The following is a 23,488-nucleotide window of genomic DNA, read 5'->3' on the forward strand; positions in this document are numbered from 1 at the left end:
AATGTCCGAGCTCTGGCTGGGCCACTCAATGACATTGAGACTTGTCCCAAAACTACTCCTGAGTTGTCTTGGCTGTGTGCTTAGTGTCGTTGTCCTGTTGGAAGGTCAACCTTCGCCCCAGTCTGAGGTCCTGAGCGCTCTGGAGCAGGTTTTCATCAAGGATCTCTCTGGACTTCGCTCCATTTATCTTTCCCTCGATCCTGACTAGTTTCCCAGTCCCTGCCGCTGAAAAACATCCCCACAGCATAATGCTGTGGCATTAGTCCCCCTAAGCATTAGGGGGACGTTCATTGAGGTAAAACTTGAGGGCCACCATGCTTTCCATGAGTTTGGCTACAACTCCAGCACCTACGGAAAGTACCTAGATGTGCAAATGTTCTTCAGCTTTTATTTATGTTGAAATGCAAATAATATAACTTACAAATTTGATAGATTCATGACTACAACGCTAACTTGTTTTATTCAAAACAACTTAATTTCCCAGCATGCGCATTATACCCACCCCTGACCCTCGACTCGAAATAATCTGTTCAGCTGATTTTAACATGCAACAACATAGCACTCAGAAATCCACAAGGAGTGGGCTGGTGATGAACAGAACAATGACAAAGCTAGGAATGATTTCAACGCAATAACATTTTAAAGACTTCTGAAGCGTATTGTGCAATTTTTATTCTTGTAATGAAACAGCAGGGAGCAGGTCTCGAACCCTCAACCTTCTAGCCCAAATTCCATCTCGCTATCGACTGTGCAAAAGCATGCTCAAGCGGCAGAGTCGATATCCGCGCTTATAAACCCAGGGTTGTTACAGTATGTTTTATTTTGTTGACTGAACTGCTGTTATCCTAGTGTTTGGCTATGGTTATTATTGCCGTGTTTACCTGAACTGGCTAACTGGCTTGGATAACACAGCTAACTTGAGCTATTTCAAACAGGGCGATTCGGATTTGTTTAACAAGTCTCGTCAGAAGAAATATGTTCAGGTTAGGTTGTGTCACATTGACGGAATAATGTTGTTTTAAACAACATATTGCTTTAAGCATTGTCAGATTGTCCGTTCTTTAAATTCAGAGTGTTTTTCTCTCGGAGCATTCAGAGCGCACGCTGGATGCCCAGGCGGATGAGTAGGGTTGATCCGAGCGTTTTGACCTCACAACAGCAGTTAAGCACCCAAGCTAACTGGCTAACGTTGGCTAGCTTGCTAGCTACTTCCAGACACAAATGAGAGAACACCTCACTCTAACCATTTTACTCGCCCTAGCAGAGCAGGTTAGGTTGTTTTCACGTTATCCAGTGCGTTGGTGACTTTCTGTGCTGATGGAAACGATTTAAATATGCTTTTTTGCCGACATTTACCGATACCGGACATATTCGTTATTCTGCGCTCTGGCACACTGTGACGGGAGTGTTCTGAAATTGGAGTAGAGTGAATTTACGAACGCACCCTTCATTATTATGAAGCCATTCATAAAGAAAGTGTATTTTATTGTCAAGAGCAGGTTGACTTAAAATAGCCAGAACATATTCAACCAGATTGCCTCACTTTAACGTTACTGTGTTTGAAATGTCACATATTGACATTTTGACATTAATTGTGTTGTATAATAAGCTGTTGAAATCAGTTGAACCTTTAAAAAATAAAAAATAAATTAAACCTTTTTTCTCCCCAATTTCATGGTATCCAATTGTTTAGTAGCTACTATCTTGTCTCATCCGCCACAGGAGTCGCTGGTGCGTGATGAGACAAGGATATCCCTACCGGCCAAACCCTCCCTAACCCGGACGACGCGGACCTCCGGGTCGCGGCCGGTTACGACAGATGGCACAGATGGCGTTGCAGTACATCGCCCTTAACCACCGTGCCACCCGGGAGGCCTGGATTTGAACCTTTTTAAAGGTAAAAGGAGCATCATACAACCTTGTTAAGTCTACTTGCATCAAGTTGTCTATGTTCAAAGGATTGTGTAGCCTATATAGCACACAATAAGGTCATGTGCACCCACAATGGAGGTAACAAGAAGAAGCTCTAACGCTGCCTATCCTCCTCCACCCAAACCTACAGAGGTCTACTCCCTCCCTCTGCCGGAAATCATAGAGGTCAAATCAACCCCTCAATTTAAACCTGCAGAGATCAACTTAAGCCCAGTGGTAGATGAGGCAGAAGTCCCGAATGCAAAACTTCTGGAGAAAGTCTTCAATTGTCTTCTGATTGACGCAAACAAGGCGATGCAGATGGGTAGTGAATGGAGTCAAAAGCCTTTGAGTTTTTGCGTTCTGTCAGTTTTGTATCCAACCAAAATTTATTTTTGTGTCATTTTATTTCAAACACTTTTTGACCAGAACCCCCTTTTTCTTTTAACAACATTTTCCAGAGTGCATTCGGAAAATATTACAGACCTTCGCTTTTTCCACATTGTGTTACGTTACAGCCTTAACTATTCATTTAATCTATTTGAGATTTTCTCGTCAATCTACATAGGTTTTTACAAATAACGGAAATATCTTATTTACATAAGTATTCAAACCCTTTGCTATGTGACTCGAAATTGAGCTCCAGTGCAGCCTGTTTTCATTGATCATCCTTGAGATGTTTCTACATCTTGAAGAGAGTCCACCGGTGGTAAATTCAATTGATTGGACATGATTTGGAAAGACACACACTTGTCTATATAAGGTCCCACAGTTGACAGTGCATGTCAGAGCAAAAAACCCAAGCCATGAGGTCGAAGGAATTGTCCGTAGAGCTCAGAGACAGGATTGTGTCGAGACACAGATCTAGTGAAGGGTACCAAAACATTTCTACAGCATTGAAGGTCCCCAAGAACACAGTTGCCTCCATGAATATCTAATCAAATGGCTACCCAGACTCTTTGCATTGCTCCCCCCTTTTTACGCCGATGCTACTCTGTTGTTATTATCTATGCATAGTCACTTTAATAACTCTACCTACATGTACATATTACCTTGACTTACCGGTGCCCTCGCACATTGACTCTGTACTGGTACCCCCTGTATATAGTCTCGCTATTGTTATTTTACTGCTGCTCTGTAATGGCTTGTTCCTTTGATTTCCTATTCATAATTTTTAAACTGCATTGTTGGTTAGGGGCTTGTATGTAGGTCTACACCTGTTGTATTCGGCGCATGTGACAAAATTTTATTCGATTTTGATCATTCTTAAATAGAAGAAGTTTGGAACCACCAAGAGTCTTCCTAGAGCTGGCCGCCCGGCCCAACTGAGCAATCGAGGAAGAAGGGCCTTGGTCAGGCAGGTGACCAAGAGCCCGATGGTCACTGTGACAGAGCTCCAGAGTTCCTCTGTGTAGATGGGAGAACCATCCATAAGGATACTGAAACTGAGTTTGAAACTCTTTGGCCTGCATGCAAAGCATCACGTCTGGAGGAAACCAGGTACCACTAATCACCTGGCCAATACCATCACTATGGTGAAGAATAGCGGTGGCAACATCATGCTGTGGGGATGTTTTTCAACGGCAGGGACTGGGAGACTAGTCAGGATCGAGGGAAAGATGAACGAAGCAAAGTACAGAGATCCTTGATGAGAACCTGCTCTAGAGCGCTCAGGACCTCCGACTGGGGCGAAGGTTCACCTCCCAACAGGACAACGACCCTAAGCGCACAGCAGAGACAATGCAGGAGTGGCTTAGGGACAAGTCTCTGAATGTCCTTGAGTGGCCCAGCCAGAGCCCGGACTTGAACCCGATCAAACATTTCTGGAGAGACCTGAAAATAGCTGTGCAGCAATGCTCCCCATCCAAGTTTGAGAGGATCTGCAGAGAAGGGGAGAAACTCCCCAAATACAGGTGTGTCAAGCTTGTAATGTCATACCCAAGATGACTTGAGGCTGTAATCACTGGCAAAGGTGCTTCTGAGTAAAGGGTCTGAATACTTACGTAAATGTAATATGACGTTTTTAAAAACCTGTTTTTGCTTTGTCATTATGGGGTATTGCATGTAAAATTGAGGTTTTTAAATCCATTTTAGAGTAAGGCTGTAACCTAACAAAATGTGGACAAAGTGATGGGGGTCTGAATACTTTCCAAATGCTCTGTTGACCCATTTAGCATACCCACCATACCATGAGACGTCCATGTTTTCATCACTGGAAAAGGGAAACTGTTACATTTTATATAATTGAAATCTTACACTCAGGATGGTAAAAAAACATTAGGGATACCTTTTTAAATGTAGACTTATGTCAACCACCCTGTATTCAAGAGTATGCTGTTTCAACTGGAGACACATCTGAGGGAGGGCACAACACAAAGACTTCAAATGATGTAAATTAGGGTCTAAACTACAACATACGAAAACCTTTATTATTTTATAAATACATGTTGGAAGAATTTATAGTATAGTTTGACAACCCTAATTGTACGTTTTTAAATGATATCAAACCCAACCGTTAATATTTTTCATTGATTAAGAAATGGATTTCTTATGCTATGGTTGGGTTTGCAAAATGGGTCAACTTTAAGCACCTCCTTCTCCTGAATGTTTTGGTATTCAGGTCCAAAACGTCACTTTCTGACCACTTATATGGGGCAACTACAGTATGTATGGAAAGTTTCGTTCAAATCAAAAATGGGTGCAGCCAAAAAGTGATTGAATTAAAATCTAAGGACCCTTTTGTGAAATGAAATCACCTCATCTGCCAACACTACTCCCTGTTTTTAGATAAAGGACGAAGGTGCGTTTGTGAAGATATTTAACTGCAAGCCCAACAAGCTGATCAAGGTGGTGTCCACCTTCGGCAACACAGGAGAAGGAAAATCCTACACTCTGAACCACACGTTCTTCATGGACAGGGAGGTGTTCAAGACCTCCCCCCACGCAGGAGTCCTGCACGGTGGGGGTGTGGGCGGCATTTGACCCCATCCACAAGGTGGTGGTCATCGATACAGAGGGCCAACTGGGTAACAGCTCCAACCAGGGCCACAGAACACGGCTCTTGCTCAAGGTGCTAGCTATCTTGTCTTGCTGCTTTTTGTTCTATGTTGCTCTGTCTGTATGCTATGTCTTGCTTGTCCTATGTTGCTATGTTGCTATGTCTATGGTGCTATTGTCTATATTGTAATTGTTTTTAATAACCTGCCCAGGGACTGCGGTTGAAAATTAGCCGGCTGGCTAAAACCGGCACTTTTACTGAAACGTTGATTAATGTGCACTGTCCCTGTAAAAATAAAATAAACTAAACTAAATCTCCAACAGCATCTACCATAGCCGACCGCATCCATGACGACCTCTTCAAGTTCCTGGGCGACGGGTCAGAAGCCTACCTGAAACATTTCACCAAGGAACTGAAGGCCACTACTGCCCGCTGTGGCCTGGACGTGCCTCTGTCCACCCTAGGGCAGGCCATCATCATCTTCCATGAGACTGTCCACACCAAGCTGCTGGGCTCAGGTCAGCGCTAAGAAATCCTGTAATCAACACTGACCATAGTGTACACAAATCGAACATTGGTGTGGTTACTTTCTGCTCTCATCAGTCTAATTTTTATTTCACCTACCTTGACAGTGTAAACATTAGGGATACAGTAGATTCATCCACTCATTGTCATGAGTGTTGCTACAGAAGATCATATTACATGTAATTTGATAATTACGGGTACAGAATCTCTACTCACCCCGCTGACACTTTGACACGCTAAGACTCATAATTGTCATTCCAACAGAGGTGTTTTGAAACTGTGTGAACAGTTAGTTGGCCAGTCAAGCAGTTTGAGTAATCTAGTATCATTTTCCTTTCAAAGTATGTGGCTGTTAAACTGTACAAATTTATTTTCTATCCATTTAATGTTTCCCTTTAGAGTAGAATTTGACTTATTTTTCTTAGAAATCATTTTTGGTGAGGCATCTTCCGTCTCAGTTTTGATTGAGCTAGAAAAGGTTGAAGACCCCTGATCAAAGTGATCTGAAGTGAAATGTCATTTTATGAGGGGCTATATATCAACTCAAAGTTAAGTCTGTCTTCTCATCCTATTCCATTTTATCACCTTTTCGTTCTCTCATTCTGACAGGAAACTCATCAGAGTCTGTGGATTGGCTGCTGCTTGAGCGCTTCAGGAAGCTGGGCTGTTTCCCAGAGGTTTTCAGCTCCATCCTGTACCTCGGCACGTGTACCTGTAGCCCCCCCAAATTACTTTGGTGGCCTGCAGCACACCCTGGAGCAGCTGCTGGACAAGAACTCCACCCGCTTCCCAGTCGTCATCTTCAAAGCCCTGCAGGTAGTAGACATTATAGCTCAGTCATCTGGCTGTAAACTGGTTTCAAACAGGCTCACATTTACATAAAGCAAACACTGAAACCATGACAGTCAAATAAGGGTGTCAAGCTGTGTTCAAGAATGGAATGTTTTAGCATTTCTGTCTACTGGAACATTTGATCTTCATTAAAGGGGTCTTAAAATCAAGCACATAGAAAGTTCCAAATGTTGCTATTCAATAGGTGACCGTTAGTTTTACGGTCACCAATCTAATCAGACTACAACAATGTAATTTCTGATCTGTTATTCTTCTCTGTCTATGGCCTAAGTGAGCGCTTCAATGGGGAGATTTCTGATGAGCTCATAGCCCACAACTGCTTCTTCCCTGATGAGTACTTCACCTGCTCCGGGCCTCTGCCTCGTTTGCGGGTAAGTCCTCTGTTTCCTTCTCTTCAATTATTTAACTCTCTCCATCTCATGCCACTGACTATATGATGTACAAGTACATGTCAAATTACATTTGTATCATGTAAACCGTTTGTTGAGAAACGTTTATTTATTTTTTTGTATCAATTCTCGACACAAGGCATTGTTTCACTGATGTAATGTTGAGGGGATAATGGCACCAGTGCAGTCACCACTGCAAGTTCGTTGCATGCTCTACTACACTATTTTAACATTGCTCTAAGTCTGTTGCGGCTGTACAAAGCTGCTGCATATCATATGGCCCAAAAAATTAAACTGAGTCCGAAGTTAGGTTTGATTTGGATCTGCATGAACATCCATAGATCCCATTTTTAAACCGGTCTGTTTTTGTTTGCAAATAGCATTTCAGGTAACTCTTTCTGTGTTGACAACCTCTTTGGTATACATGGAGGTAATGGTTGTATGAAATTATGCTAGAAGACAGGATTTTAGATATGGAAAATAAACTTTTGTAGAAAACGTTTGTTCAGCTTGAAAGTCTGAGAGATGCATTGCCTTTGAGGTGTTGTGAGGTAGTCTGGGTACCAGTCTCTCTAACATTCCACTCCTTGTACGTCATGTCATGGGCCAAATTGGCAAGTAACACGGCGTACAAGGAGTGGAATGCATTAGCTGAACAGAGACCCCTGGAAAAAAAATCTACTTAACCTCATTATTTAATTTATACTGGATGGTATTTTTGTAATGTATCTGACCATTTCTGTTACTTGATGTGCATTATGCACCTAGAATTGAATTGAGTGGCAGTAACTTCCATTTGTTTGAATCTTGTTGAGCTGCTGTTTGTTGAAAATGCAGATTCTCCTCTAACCCAGTTTAACATAACAAACACAAGACTACAGATCGCCATAAGCATAGGCTGATGGGACAATGAACTCAGCTTTTCAGTTCCAACACATTTAATGATTTCTTTTGTGCCAATTGCTTCTGTGGCATTATTTGTCATCCAGGCGAAAGACTGCATTGTCAAATAGATTGCATGCTTGTTCTTTCATAATTTGTGCTTTTTAGTCATTGAGATGTTATACGTCGTGTTAAGGGTAATTGAGTATACTTGCTTTTTTTTTACTGTAATCTGTTCTTTGCATACGACACTTGGATATGCACAGTTAGCTGGCATTTATACCTGAACCATTTCACATCTTTGATGGTTATATGATTATGTGGCTGAAATGTAGTTAAAGCTTTAATTAATCAAATAACTTCTTTATATCCACATCTATTAAAGTGTGTTTTGAAATTTGTAATTTGTCATTTGAAAAGTTCAACCAGGGGAACAGTTTTACCTGGATGCATGCTATGCATGACACTGGACATTTTATTACCTTTACATTGGAGTTTGTAATAATAAAAAAAGTGAAGACAAATAATATTTGTCCTGTAAGCCTTTTAAATATAATTGTCATTTTGGAGTGTTTTGTTTAAATTTTTTACTTTTGTCTAACTTTAGTCAGGTTCAATTTCTATTGAGATGTTCCCTTCAACCCTGCAATGTTTATATGTTGCATTGGGGGAAAGAAAGCACAATAATATATTTGAGAAGTCTATAATTTACTCAGTTTCGAGCTCAATTGGTATCAAGAGACCAAAACATGTTCCAGGAAAACCTTCCCCCCACCACCACCACCAGCCTGTACCGTTGACACCAGGCAGGCTGGGTCCATGGACAGGCGATGTTTTTCCACTCAATTGTCCAGTGTTAGTGAACGCGTGCCTGCTGGTGCCGCTTCTTCTTGTTTTTAGCTGATATGAGTAAAACCTGGTGTGGTCGTCTGCTGCAATCTGCCATCATCCGTGACAAGGATGGTCTATTGCAAAAGACGGAGATGTTCTGCACACCACTGTTTTTCTGCTCTGTTATTTGCCTGTTTGTGGCCCACCTGTTAGCTTGCAAGATTCTTGCCATTCTCCTTCGACCTCTCATCAACAAGTTTTTTTCACCCACCGGACTGCCGTTGACTGGATGTTTTTTGTTTGTCCCACCATTCTTGGTAAACCCTAGACACTCGTGCATGAATAGACCAGGAGGCCGGACGTTTCTGAGATACTGGAACCAGCGCGCTTGGCACCAATGATCATACCACGCTCAAAGTCGCTTAGGTCACTCGTTTTGATCATTCTCACATTCAATCAAACAGTAACTGGATGCCTGTCCGCCTGCTTTATATAGCAAGCCACATGACTCACTGTCTGGAGGAGCGAACCATTTTCTTGAAGGGGGTGGTGTACCTAATAAACTGGTGTACATCGTCATCATTCAATTTTCTATAATATAATACAGGGAGAACCCTATTAGATTTCCAAGGCAAAATAGAGTGGAAAAACATATTCATCTTTGAATTTGAAAAACAAAAATCTGAAATCGACTTGTTTTTTCTCATTTATTGTGTCAAAATTGGACATAGAATAACGGAAAACAAGTAACTAAATGTATACAACTTTTAGATTTTAGAGTACAGTCCCCCTCATAGAATATTCACAGGGCTTAAGGGGGGTTACAGCCTAAGTAGGCAACACAAAGAAAGGAATAGACTATGCAAGTGACAGGAAGATAAAAATACTAATGTTAGCTAACCCTTTTTTATTTTAGATCATTTGTTGGGCTGGAATTTCTCCTGTTGTCATTTCAATAAGTGTTTGAAAAAGATTATAAGGATACAAAGTAAAAATTGTGATAAAAATGTCTGACTGCCTCTTTATAATGCTTCGTGTTTGTGTTTAATACACTTGGCATCTGTAATTTCAAGGTTCTACTGTACATTCAAGTCTCAAATGGACTCCAGGGTTAACTCCTGTTTGCCACTGCTGTCCAGAGGACTTTAAGAGCTACAACATGCAATTGAATTAAATAGGGCTTTTTCTGAAATTTTAATATGAATGGCAAAAATCTTTGTTTATATCCATGAAAGGACACATTTTTGGAGGTTGTCAATACTGATTACTTTTAGGATTGCATAGGAAAGGGCATGAAAAAAATACATTTTTGGAATCATTTTGTGCTTTTTGGACCAAGAAACAGGTGCGAGGAGTCTGAATCAGAATGATATTCCCTATAATAAAATGTAATCAATAGACACAATTCAACATTAAGACAATTGTGTCATTTCCACAATTACAAGTAACTTTGCATATAATGGGAAGTTGATGTCTGGTCCTCAGTAGCTGCATCCGCTGACTACATAGAGGGACCAGATCAGTGATCCTTGATCAGCAATGCTACCCTGAGACACTCTGATCTTCCTTGAATTGTATGTGTGTAAGTAAGTGGGGTGGGGAGAGGAGAGTACTGTAGGTGTGTGTGGTGGCCTGGCTGGTCATTTGTTAGTGGGCAGTAGGCTCAGGCCTTTGCCTGTATTTAACATATGTATGTGGCAGTAATCCTGCATTTTTTGTTGTTGTTTTATAGCAGAGAGAACAAATGGGAATATTTGTTCACTCAAAAGGGAATATTCACAAGGTACAGACCACACCATCAACTGTATATGTTTAAGATATTTAATGGAGTGAGTGACAGACAGGAGTTGGGGGCTCAACATTACCCAGTTTGTATGACAGTTGAACTTTGTATGTCACGTGTCTGGATCACAACCAGTCATAACTAGTGTCTATCAAAGTAACATTTGCATTGTAAAATCAGGAAATGTCCTCAATTTGGACATTTGCTCAGTACTTGAAGGATAGTGGCCAGTAAAGAATAGAATTGTAAAGATAAAGTAATATCATTAAATCTCATTTTGTCTTAGCTTGTAACTTATGAAATATTTGATTTTGGATCACAGGTAAAATGCAGCAATTACATTCACTTGTATTACTTATCTAGTGAAGGAAGGGAGGTAGGGGAAGGTTATTCTGCCAAACTCATCTATACCCATTTATCCCCTCTCCACCCACACCCATGTCCCTCCATACATGTTCCATCTATCAAACTTTCAGTAAAAAAAAACACTTGAAGCAAATTTAAACATTGAATTAAACTGATTTAATCAAATGGCAGTTGAAACAAGAGTGAGCAACGTTTAGTATGAGGGGAATAAAATAGTTGATTTGGCAGCCTGGCAGCATGGGATTGGTGCTAGGGTTGGACAGTATCTAGATTTTCATACCCTCATACTGTGCCTGTGCCATCCCAGTGTTGTGTCTTTGCTATGCTGGATTTAAGTGATATGACATGCTATTTTATAAAATAATTGATCTGTAATTAATATTACCTGATTAAACTAATCATGTAAATGTAATTAACTAGAAAGTCGGGGCACCACCGGAGGAATGTTTATAGAGCTGTTATATTCTGAATAAACTCTTAAAGACCTGGTAATCGTTTATATCAATAACAGTCAATTATTAATCGTCACCTTATTCAGTCTCATCTGAACGTCGTAGAATTCTTGGTTATCTTCACGAACCCTGGCTAACAAGTTGAATCAGCAATACAAAATTTTGTTTAATTATTTATTTACTAAATACCTAAATAATCACACAGAATTATATATACACAGGATGGATCATATATTGATTACTAATTATGTCATAAAAGGAAGCGTCCCTAGCGGCCGGAACCGATATGACGGCTGGTTACACAAAGAAAGGGGTTTGGGTTTGAATGAAAGCACAGGAAGACTAAGGAATGAAAGGATTGGGTCTCTATCGGACCTTTTGAAGCTATGCTATCGTAAATACAGAATCTTATGCATTCTAAATAACCGCCCATTTGGAAAAGGAAAATGCAAGAAATATTTACTCTGAGCTGCGCTCCCATAGATTGATCGTAGATGGAAGGCTGGGTTGCCCAGCAGAGATCTCTTGTCCTTTGAAGAATATGTCTGGTGGTAGAATGGATATGTTGTAGTACCGTCGTCGTGTGGTAGAACGGATACATTGTAGTACCCTGTCTTTCTGAAGAGGTTGTCTGTCCTTTCCTAGCCACGCACGTTTACAGCTGCTGCTGCTGCTAACTCGACATCTAGGATGTATCACCTCTTTGGTCAATAAGAGTTCAAAGTTCATACCAAGTTGCCATACTATAAGCTCATGCTATATTCTGGCTGGTATAGTCGAAATGCATCCTTCCAGCATGTCGACCGTCACCTCCACGTTGAAATCGCCCTTTTCTAATGTATGGACAGCAGTCCTCACGTCACCGGGAACACTTTGCTAATTTTGTTAGGTTGTTGTCGTTCAACCTTTCGCAACCAGAGCTCACGACGAGGTTGGCTTAGTTCTGTAGTTGATATTAGACCTTTTAACGTACGGACAGCAGTCCTCACGTCGTCGGGAACATAAATTGACTTTCGTCAAGGGGCTTTTGTAGTGCTGGAGAGAAGAGCGTGTTTCATAGTTCACAACCAATGTCTGTTCACTTGGGCGGGGACTTTGAGTGAGTAGAGTTTACTTTTATGAAAACAATTTTCTAATTTAGAAGCTAAAATTACATTTAATCTTTTCACAAATAGCTTAATATTTAAAAATTTAAATTGCACAACAATTCCATGTCAATCTGATAACTAGAATGTGTAGACCTTCCAAGATACAGTTAATGTCATCCTATCATCAGTAATAATGTCTCAGACGACAACTGATCTGACATCATATTCTTTAAGTACGAACTGATATTTTCAACTGATTGGATTACCGAAATATGGTTCCGTTCCCCACCCTTTTGATGTTACCAGACTCTCCCTATGATAACAAAGGGCTTTCAAAGAGTCAAATCTGTAGAGTAGAGAGAGGAAAGGGGAAAAGGTATTTATGGGGGTCATAAACCTCACCAACAGGGCAACGTCATGACACCGGGATATACGGTATTACTGGTAGTGCACTTAGCTAACATTAGAAAGTTAGCAAAACCCAGCAGGAGAGTCTCAGGGTCATCTATAGGCAATACCATACAACATGAGATAAATGGAGAGACACACCCTGAGAGCAGCATGCCAAACAGGAAGTGTAAAGAAGGAGCTTTCCTTGAAGGATGGGGAAGAAGAGTCTCAGCTGAAATCCAAGAATTCTGATATGTTCTGTCCAGTTGTCCTTCAAACAGGCCTGCAGGTGCCAGCAACCAGCTTACATAGCATATGTGAATGAACTGTGAGGATTGTCAAGACACACACAGAGAGAGAGAGAGAGAGAGAGAATTAACAGTTGATTTGTTTATTCCACTTGCTTTGGCAATATTAACATGTTTGCCATGCAAATAAAGCCCTTTTTAATTGAATTGAGAGAGAGATAATCACTGTTGAGCATTCAATTTAAAATAGTGTTAAACTGTTCTAGAGTCATATTGTCTCAGCACAGTAGAGTACAGCAGGGTTAGAGAAATATGCAAATTTACAGTCATGGGGACAGGATTCTTGCTTCTCAACCCGGGTGTGGTAGGAGGCGGTAGTGCATGACCTTGAGAGCATCATGTCCACTTGATAGAGCTGAGTGAATGGCCCTGTGTGTGTGTGTGTAATTGGTTTAATTATTTATTTACTAGCAAACTAAATGATAACACAGGATAAACATACACCCTCAATACATTAGGAAAAGGTCCCTAGCGGACTAACACAACATACGGTGGCTTGTTACAAAGAATATGAAGAGGGAGAGAGAGAGAAAGAGACACTTATCATTGATACATTTTAGGAACTATTCTCACAGTAATCATATACTTTTTACACAAACCACCACCCATTTGCAGTAAGAAATCATGAATGTGGGCTCCCGAGTGGCGCAGTGGTCTAAGGTGCTGTATTTCAGTGCAAGATGTCCAGGCTGCATCACATCCGGCTGCGATTGGGGAACCCATAGGTCGGTGCACAATTGGCCCAGCGTCGTCCGGGTTTGGCCGGAGTAGGCCGTCATTCTAAATAAGAATTTGTTCTTAACTGACTTGCCTAGTTAAATTTTTTAAAATCTATTTACGTTTAAATGCCTTCGTTCGCTGTGGATTTCTGTCATAACCAGCCCTCAGGAAGGGTGTTGGGCCTTTCAGCGGCACGCTTGTAAGGCTCTGATTGTCCAAAAGGGGTCATCTTCTACTGTTGTTTACTCTGGAAGATACTCCTTGGAAGGTAGGCTAGCCAGCCGTATCAATGGTTCCCATTGGTGATGAGAGTAGTAGAATACATTGATTTGATAATAGTAGTAGAATAGGATGCTTTGAAGAGTAGTAGAATGGTCCCACGCTTTTCTAGATATTTTACTTAGGACAGCTAATCAGCCATACCGATTATTGAGCTTCTCGCTTTTACCTCGCGTTGATATTCAGAGTTCAATCCACTTTGTGGATGTGTGCTGCAGCTACACTGGTCTCAATGTTAATTTCTTTACCGATCCTTTTATGCACTCTGGTCGAAAGGGACGGTTCCGTCAGGCTGACATGCTCTCTGACCTCACTCTGGGCGTGGCTACTTACTGTGCAAAGTTTATAGGAGGCAAATGATCCCTTATGGCTCCTAAAATCACATTCCTGTCTAAACAAAAATACTTGAATTATTTTTCATATTTCATTCACAACGTAAATGATGGAGACTTCATACTGGTGTTTAGAGCGTTGGGCCAGCAACCGAATGGTTGCTGGATCGAATCCCCTAGCTGACAAGGTAAAAGTACAAATCTGTCGTTCTGCCCCTGGGCAAAGGCAATTAACCCACTGTTCCCTGGGCGCCGAAGACATGGATGTCGATTATAGCAGCCCCCCGCACCTCTCTGATTCAGAGGGGTTGGGTTAAATGTGGAAGACACATTTAAGTTCAAAGCATTCAGTTGTACAGCTGACTAGGTATCCCCCTTTCCTTACATGTAGTGTATATACTTCCCAAGTTACAGTATTTCCTTTATAACACTTTTAATGACATCACAAAATAACAACCCATATGACATTTTTATTATTTAGCTCGCCTCTGACCATTCCCCACATTCTCTGTTATGAATATTGTTTCAGTATTTGCTTTAGAACGCATTTAGGCGGGAAAAGTCTCTGGAGACAAAGAAACATTCCTGTGTGAATTTGGAGAGGGATGTTCTCTCTCCTTGATTTATAACAGGGTATAAGGTGTCAACTCCCCACCAGGTCCCTCCTCCCCCCTCTGTGTGTGAGAGAGGGTCTGGTTACTGTCATCCATTGCCAAGCTGACCTGACCCATTCGGATCTTCACAGGACAGACATGACAACCCGTACCAATAAAAAGGCTTATTTTAACTTACTGTATAGGCAGATTTAACTACATGACGTTCATGGTGATCAGCTAAAATGCAGTACTGTGCTCTTCTCCTGCGGTAAAAGTCAGATTTCACACACACACACACACACACACACACACACACACACACACACACACACACACACACTATGTGTGTACTGACTATAGCTTAATTGGATATTGTTGTTTGTGTAAGCAATAAAGATTTAGGATCTTCATTTGATCACTCTTTTGTTGCTGATAATTCTGCACAGTAGGAAATGCAAAATTGTAGTGTATTCAAGGTTTCAAAAGGCTTCTATTTTAAAATGCCAGACTTGAAAATGTATCACCCCCTACAAAATGTTTTCATTAATTAATAATCTACATTTCCTGTTGCTGCAGGATATTTTTTCTGCTGCAAACTGACTCAAATTAAGATCCTACATCTGTAGCTAAGTTAGCTATGCAAAGTGCCAATTATTTCCAGTAACTGCTCTTCATTATTACTCTGTCAATAAATACCATCAGCTGACAGAAGATCTAGCTAAGTTAGCTACAGAAAGTAATGGAGAAATCTCACTTTTCTGCAGTAGCTCTGGTTGGGCAATGGGTAGCTCTGGCCAGCATGACTATAGCCAGTAACCAGTTAGGGCTAGCTGGGCACTGGCTAGCTAGCCCTAGCCAGCCAGCCAGCCAATGCAAGCCAACTTTATTCAGTTGTTGTTGAGTTTGTCATATTGGCATGCTAACTTCATAATTAGTTCCTGTCACACTCACACAGTCTAATATTTTCGTTGTGTTGACAGCCTAGGCTGTAAACACAACCCTAAGCACCATTAATATTATATAAAGGGGCGTGTACTTCCAGGTGGGAACAAAACCAAAATCAGAAATGTAATAGATGTTGTTATTTGTTTTCCATTATTCCATGTCAAATTCTGACACTATATATGAGAAAATAAGTTGATTTCCGATTTTCGTTTTTATAATTCAGAAACGACAAACACGAAAAACGATAAACAGACCTTTTTCGCTTTTCCATTCTCCGTTTTGCCTCGGAAATTAAAGTAACAAAACCTTCACGGACCCACCCCGAGCCCCGATTGGTTGGTTTTTCGTAGGTTTCACTCAGAACTGCAAGACGCTGATATTGCGTTACCGTGTAGCAAAATGGCGGCTGTCATTCAGAACCCACTTAAAGCGTAAGTAAATTAACACATTGATTAAATTCGGTTGTGTTACTTTGTTGCCAATACTTGAATTACATGGAGCCGTACTTTTAATCAAATACAAGACGCGTGCAAATGTGGGAATAATGCTGTCGTAACAATGTGTATTTCTACTTGCTGAGCCGAATTAATGTGTCAGTGCTTTCACCGAAGTAGACTGCTTAGTTTATTAGACATTTCTGCATATTATGGTTTACAATCTTCTATGTGTGATATGCGGATTATTCCATGTGTCATACTAATTGCGTTTTAGGCCTGTAACCTCAACATGATAATTTATTGACTCATTTGAACCGACTCTTGAATTTATCTGAACGTTGCTTCAAAATGTAGTACAAAAGTGTTTCAACATGCACTCTGCTATTACGAGGACGAGTAAAAGACAATTGCACGAATTTCCATATTTCCGGAATAACATTGACATCCCGAGTCTTTTATAGTTGGTGTGTATTGTCGAGATGTCAACTTTGGCTGAGCGCAGACGTGACAAGGACCCAGTAGGTAGAGCAAGGCAGGAGGCATTTTATATTTGCATGCCTTTCAGCCCGAAAGCGAAGTGACAGCAATGCGAGCCCCGGAATTTCCTTTGGAGGTAGTCCTATGCATTTTGTAAAGCGCCTGTGCAGTTACTTAAGTTTTATCCTATCCTCTGTGTGCTCACTAATGAGTCAACAGTATTTATCCTGTTTTGTCCGTGACGCCATTTTCTTCTGAGAGTTTATATTGTCAGATAATATATATTAGCTGTAGAAGTTGGAAAAAAAACTATTGCCAATTTAGAAGTTTTTAGGCAAGTTTGTATTGAGTGATATTGCCACCTCATGTACATTTTCTCAGAGAAAGATAAACAAGGCCTACTGGTAAGTCATTTCTTTGTTACTACCCATGTTTGAGCACTGACAGACTGTTTGTAGGACAGTTAAGGTATAACCAGACCTTTTGGACTGCGCATTAGAGATGGTGAGACTTTCTGGAGGTGAAGAACGAGGGATGTAACTTGACTGTGCCTTTAAGTGGAGGAGTAGTGCAGATTAGCCAGGTCCATGATCCTGGGCCCATCTGTCAGGACATGCTCTGCCCAGGAGGAAGTGTTGGGCACAGGCAGCAAGGCAGGAGACCCATCTGCTCTTATGTAGAGGTACCCTGGCACCCCCATGGGCCCTACAGGATTAGGGAAGCGTGCTCCTCGCCCACCACTTACATATAGATGCATCATTATTTTACACTTATGACTACATAAACGAGCTTGAAGAGCTCTACCACTGACAAGCATAAAGGATGGTCTTGTTTCATTTCATGGCTGTGGTGGTTCCCAGTTGGCACAAAGTAGCCTAGTTTGAGACACTGCCATTTTTATCAATTTTGTGGGACTAATTTCCTTTAAACCACTTCACCCTTGTATCCAACAAGATCAACCTAATAATTTTCTACTGTGCCTGAATGGGCTGCTTCTTCATCTCCTAGAGGTTTTAACATGTATAATGTCTCCTCGCTGTAAGCTGTGCTTAATGAAGTGTTTCAATCTGCTATAATTAGCTACTTTTTCAGGTTTCAGACTTCATCTCACACATTTGTCAGATTATAATTAGTCACACTTGACACTAATTGGATGTTGCTCATGTGGACCAGTTTGACCTTTTTTTTAAGAATCAAGAGTATTCTCCTTTGAGATGAGACAAATGAATTGGAGTCTTCTTGGCTTTGTTATAGAGAAGGAGTCTTGTCTTTGTTGGGGAGAGAAGGATATGGCAATCGTGGGTGTAGCCAAAGTGTTGCTCCTCCCACACTGTGTGTGTTATGCATGGAGTGTGATGAGGGACAAGGGGCTCTTCAAGCTACTGATAAAATGGAACTCAAAATATTGAGTCTGTATGTGCACAGGCCATGTGTGTTATTGGTATTCTTTCTCAAGATGACTGTGAAATGGCTTTCTTGCTAGAGTCGATGTGTTCGATAGGAAACACTCTCTCTAGACCCTCCCCTCTTGCAGGGCTGCAGCTATGGCTTCCTGTAAAGCTCAGATGCACCTGCAAAGAGCGACAACATTTGCCTGAACCAATCGCAAAATGCAGAAGTATCTGAAGAAAATGAGTATTCTGAAAAATGTGTATTTTATTGCCCTTTGTCAGCCTGTAGAGTATCAAGGTAAAGACAACAAGATTGCTGCTAACGGTAACTCCACCCCTCATAGGCCCTAAGCTAAAACTATTGGGGTTCCTCAGATGTAGTGTAAAAGACAATGGAATTTATGTTCCGATTTAAGCTACTGCAGATCGCTTGCCTGGCCTCCTGGAAACTGGGTTGAGAGGTCATTCTCTTTTATGCAAAATGTGTGTTTATGTAATGCTCACACTAAGGGCTGGGCACAGATATGACACCCCAAACCGTTGACAGGAGCACACTGATAGAGGAGGCCCCAGCAACCAATAGATTTGCTTTTGGTTTCTCCCCTCACTCACATCTGTAAGATGGTGTGTGATCTTTTGAGGTAGGCCTTACCTTACTGTAGCTCAGTTGCACACAGTGTCTGTCTGGTTAGCTGTGGTATGTCTTTTTACAGTTGGAACAACCTTCCAACCACTTCAATGTCAAAGGCCCTAAAAAACGAACAGTTGAAAAAAAGAACTCATGCAAGAGGAAAAAACCGGAGAGCAAAGACATGAGTAAGTGTTAGCAGGGCCTCGTTCACCTCCTGTGCTCTCAGACGCTGATGCTCGTCACTCATTATGAGTGTTAAGGAGATCTCTCACCTAGGCCACCGCACCTGCTGCTCAGGGCACTGAGGGCAGTGCACTCGAATGAAAGAGGGCAGGAAGCTCTGAGACAGTTAACACCTCATAACTGAGGGAGCTATCAACATTCCTTTCGCTGCTTGTTTTTCTATCCAATGGCTGTTTTTTTGTTGTCAGACACATTATCCTCCACTGAAGCTTGACGGAAGTGATCTAGGTACAGCAGTCAGATTCACATGACAAGATAATGGCTACTCTAATTTGTGGGGTAGTTTTAGGCCCATTTAGGGCCAGCACTTTTTAAGTAGGAGCCTAATGATTGTATTGTTAACAGGTACAACACACGTATGCCAAACAGCAGTTACAATCTTGAAACATGATTGAGGTGCCACGAAATGTTAAAATTTACTGGGGTGCTCAGAGGCTGTATAGGGCTGTATAGGGCCATTAGCAAACAATAACATGCTCATCCAGAGGAGGTGCTCCTTCTTATTTTTTTCAGTTTTAATAAAAAAAAATCTTAGTACAGATAGAGAGGAAAAACACACATCCCCTACCTGATCAAACCCACACTAACCCCCCCATGCTCCAACAGAGCTCCACCTTAAATGTAACATCCATTTTTATAGTTTACTTCTCTCATGGAGAGATTTTATTTAGAAATAGCCAGGGTAAAGCAATGAATGTACAGGATGAATGAATAATCAAGATTGTGTTGGCAAAATGATGTACTAATATGATGGGCTAGAGAATAAATCACTAACAGTTATTTTTGATCTTTCAGAATGAAACTAGGCAGGGATTATAGGATAAGTATAGATACTAATCATAAAAGTAACAGGTTTCACGCTCGCATTCAAATCGGAGAAAAGATTGGCGAGATTGATCTGGATACTCTTAAGCTCTTGGAACTACCCATCCGGGAGAATTGTCATAAACTACACTAATTAGCATAGCGCAACGGTAAAAAAATATTACTAGAAAATATTCATATTCATGAAATCACAAGTGAAATATAGTGAAACACAGCTTAGCCCTTTGTTAATCACCCTGTCATCTCAGATTTTGAAATGATGCTTTACAGCCAAAGCAAGACAAGAGTTTGTGTAAGTTTATCGATAGCCTATCATAGCATTATGTCCAGCTAGCAGCAGGAAGCTTGGTCACAAAAATCAGAAAAGCAATCGAATTAACCGTTTACCTTTGATCTTCTGATTTTTTTCACTGACGAGACTCCCAGTTAGACAGCAAATGTTCCTTTTGTTCCATAAAGATTATTTTTATACCCAAAATACCTCCGTTTGTTGGTCAGTTATGATGAGAAATCCACCGGAAATTGCGGTCACGACAACGGCGAAAATAAATCCAAATTATATCCATAATATCAACAGAAACATGGCAAACGTTTTTTATAATCAATCCTCAAGGTGTTTTTCAAATATCTATTCGATAATATATCAACTGGGACAATTGGCTTTTCAGTAGGAGTGAGAGGAAAAATGACTACCTCTGTCTTTTACGCAAAAATCACTCTGAGAGCCCTCAGCTGGCCACTTACGCAATGGTCGTTTACGCTCATTCTTCAACATAAAGGCATGAAACTACATTCAAATGCTGTAGACACCTTAGGGAATACGTAGAAAAAGGAATCTGGTTGATATCCCTGTCAATGGCCAATAGGGGTGCATAGGAACACAACGGTTTCAAAACATGAGTCACTTCCTGATTGGATTTTTCTTAGGCTTTCGCCTGCAATATCAGTTCTGTTATACTCACAGACAATATTTTTACAGTTTTGGACATTTTAGAGTGTTTTCTATCCTAAGCTGTCAATTATATGCATATTCTAGCATCTTGTCCTGACAAAAATATCCCGTTTTACTTTGGGCACAATATTTTTCCAAAAATGAAGATAGTGCCCCCTCGCTTCAAGAGGTATATCCTGTCTGGAACCAACGGTCTTCAGCGAACTCTCCATGGTGTAGAGTCCAGACCAAACCATTCCAGTAGTCCTGTATCTCAAGGTCCCTGCGCGTGGTAGTCCTTGGTGGTTCATAAATGACAGCAACCATACGGCTGGTCGCTGTCCGAACACAAGGATTGGTGTTCACACATTCAGAGGTGAGGCTTCCTGTCATGAGAGCTGTGATTGGCTCGGGTTGAGGGAATAGTTCCTGGGGCTGGGTCCGCCCCCATTCATTACCTGCATTGTTCTGTGACTTATTCCAGGTCATGCGTTAATCAATTGTTCACATACAGTTGAAGTCGGAAGTTTACATACACTTAGGTTGGTCATTAAAACTCGTTTTTCAACCACTCCACAAATTTCTTGGTAACAAACTATAGTTTTGGCAAGTTGGTTAGGACATCTACTTTGTGCAAGACACAAGTACATTTACAACAATTGTTTACAGACATTATTTCACTTATAATTCACTGTATCACAATTCCAGTGTGTCAGAAGTTTACATACACAAAGTTGACTGCCGTTTAAACCGCTTGGAAAATTCTTTAATGATGTCATGGCTTTAGAAGCTTCTGATAGGCTAATTGACATTTGAGTCAATTGGAGGTGTACCTTTGGATGCATTTCAAGGCCTACCTTCAAACTCACTGCCTCTTTGCTTGACATCATGGGATAGTCAAAAGAAATCAGCCAAGACCTCAGAAAAACAATTGTAGACCTCCACATGTCTGATTCATCCTTGGGAGCAGTTTCCAAACGCCTGACAGAACCACGTTCATCTGTACAAACAATAGTACGCAAGTATGAACACCATGGAACCACGCAGCCGTCATACCGCTCAGGAAGGAGACTCGTTCTGTCTCCTAGAGATGAACGTACTTTGTTGCGAAAAGCGCAAATCAATCTCAGAACAACAGCAAAGGACCTTGTGAAGGTGCTGGAGGAAACGGGTACAGAAGTATCTATATTCACAGTAAAACAAGTCCTATATCGACATAACCTGAAAGGCCGCTCAACAATGAAGAAGCAATTGCTCCAAAACCGCCATAAAAAAGCCAGACTACATTTTGCAACTACACATGGGGACAAAGATAGCATTTTTTGGAGAAATGTCTTCTGGTCTGATGAAACAAAAATACAGTATAACTGTTTGGCCATAATGACCATTGTTATGTTTTGGAGGAAAAAGGGGGAGGCTTGCAAGCCGAAGAACATCATCCCAACCGTGAAGCACGGGAGTGGCAGCACCATGTTGGGGGGGTGCTTTGCTGCAGGAGGGACTGGTGCACTTCACAAAATAGATGGCAGCATGAGGTTGAAAAATTGTGTGGATATATTGAAGCAACATCTCAAGACATCAGTCAGGAAGGTATGCTCGGTTGCAAATGGGTCTTCCAAATGGACCCCAAGCATACTTCCAAAGTTGTGGCAAAATGGCTTAAGGACAACAGAGTCAAGGTATTGGAGTGGCCATCACAAAGCCCTGACCTCAATCCTATAGAACATTTGTGGGCAGAACTGAAAAAGCGTGTACGAGCAAGGAGGCCTACACACCTGACTCAGTTACAAATGTTCTGTCAGGAGGAATGGGCCAAAATTCACCCAACTTATTGTGGAAGGCTACCCAAAACATTTGACCCAAGTTAAACAATTTAAAGGCAATGCTACCAAATACTTATTGAGTGTATGTAAACTTCTGACCCACTGGAAATGTGATGAAAGAAATAAAAGCTGAAATAAATCACCCCCAAAAAAAAAGATTTAGATGCAAGTGGCTGTACCACTGGATGTCATAAGGTGTATGCACCAATTTGTAAGTCGCTCTGGATAAGAGCGTCTGCTAAATGACTTAAATGTAAATGTAAATTCTCTCTCTTATTGGAAATGGAGGATACTTTGTACACTGTCTTCCACTGCCTGTTTGAAGACTGATCGCACAGATATCAAACAGTATACTGTTTGGGTGTAAGGGTAATATAGCTGTTAATTGTCAGAAAAGCACACACGTTCACTTTAAAAAAATCTCATTACACACATCTCAACACATTTTAGCCATGTTATTTTCAGTCTGTTTACACAGTGAGGAAATAATGCTTGAGGAAATAATTGTTTGTTGCACTTTTTCATGCAGTGTATTTTTCATCCGTTCTCCAATGGAGAAGTTCTTTGGCTAAGTCTTTGTCATCGTCACTCTTCGTCAGAACCTAGCTGTGCCCATGTCTTTGGCAGAAGTCTGAGTACCCTTGTTGCTGATGGGAGGAGCTTTGATGTAGACTAGAGTTGTAAGATGAGCAGAAGAAGGGAAAGATGACTGCTGGGAATGCTTGCCCGCTTCCTTTGTTCTCTGGCCAGTGAAGAGGTCCATGTGTATTCTTATTGTGGATGTGTTAATTCGACCATCCTCTACAACTGATTTCAAATGAAAACCCAGCTGTGAACCTACCAGATGAGCTAAATGCCTTCTATTCTGGCTTCGAGGCAAGCAACATTGAGCCATGCATGAGAGCACTAGCTGTTCCGTACGACTGTCTGTTCATGTTCTCCTTAGCCGATGTGAGTAAGACCTTTTAAACAGGTTAGCATTCACAAAGCCACAGGGCCAGACTAATTACCAGGAAGAGTACTTAGAGCACCTGCTGAACAGCTGGCAACTGTCTAGACTGACATTTTCAATCTCTCCTGGAC

At 41.1% G+C, this 23,488-nt stretch overlaps 1 protein-coding gene across 4 annotated transcripts in view; it reads left to right on the top strand.

Annotated features, from left to right (window-relative positions):
- Positions 1 to 2,098: 2,098 nt before the first annotated feature.
- The window catches only part of LOC118368328 (zinc finger protein DPF3-like), a 54,635-nt gene continuing 33,245 nt past the window's right edge, over positions 2,099 to 23,488 (top strand). For 2 of the 4 annotated variants that reach the window (XR_008093031.1, XM_052496872.1), the window contains exons 1-5: positions 2,099 to 2,236; positions 4,699 to 4,981; positions 5,233 to 5,427; positions 6,044 to 6,250; positions 6,558 to 6,657. Coding sequence is in view for 3 of the 4 variants with exons in the window: in XM_052496872.1 (XP_052352832.1) it covers positions 6,617 to 6,657 (41 nt within the window). In the remaining variant the exon portion in view is untranslated. Of the gene's footprint in view, positions 2,237 to 4,698; positions 4,982 to 5,232; positions 5,428 to 6,043; positions 6,251 to 6,557; positions 6,658 to 15,907; positions 16,079 to 23,488 lie in introns of those variants that run through there. The other 2 variants (XM_035752349.2, XM_052496873.1) reach the window with 2 other exon arrangements.

The sequence above is a fragment of the Oncorhynchus keta genome, chromosome 35 (genome assembly GCF_023373465.1).
Source record: "Oncorhynchus keta strain PuntledgeMale-10-30-2019 chromosome 35, Oket_V2, whole genome shotgun sequence".
Classification (NCBI taxonomy): Eukaryota; Metazoa; Chordata; class Actinopteri; order Salmoniformes; family Salmonidae; genus Oncorhynchus; species Oncorhynchus keta.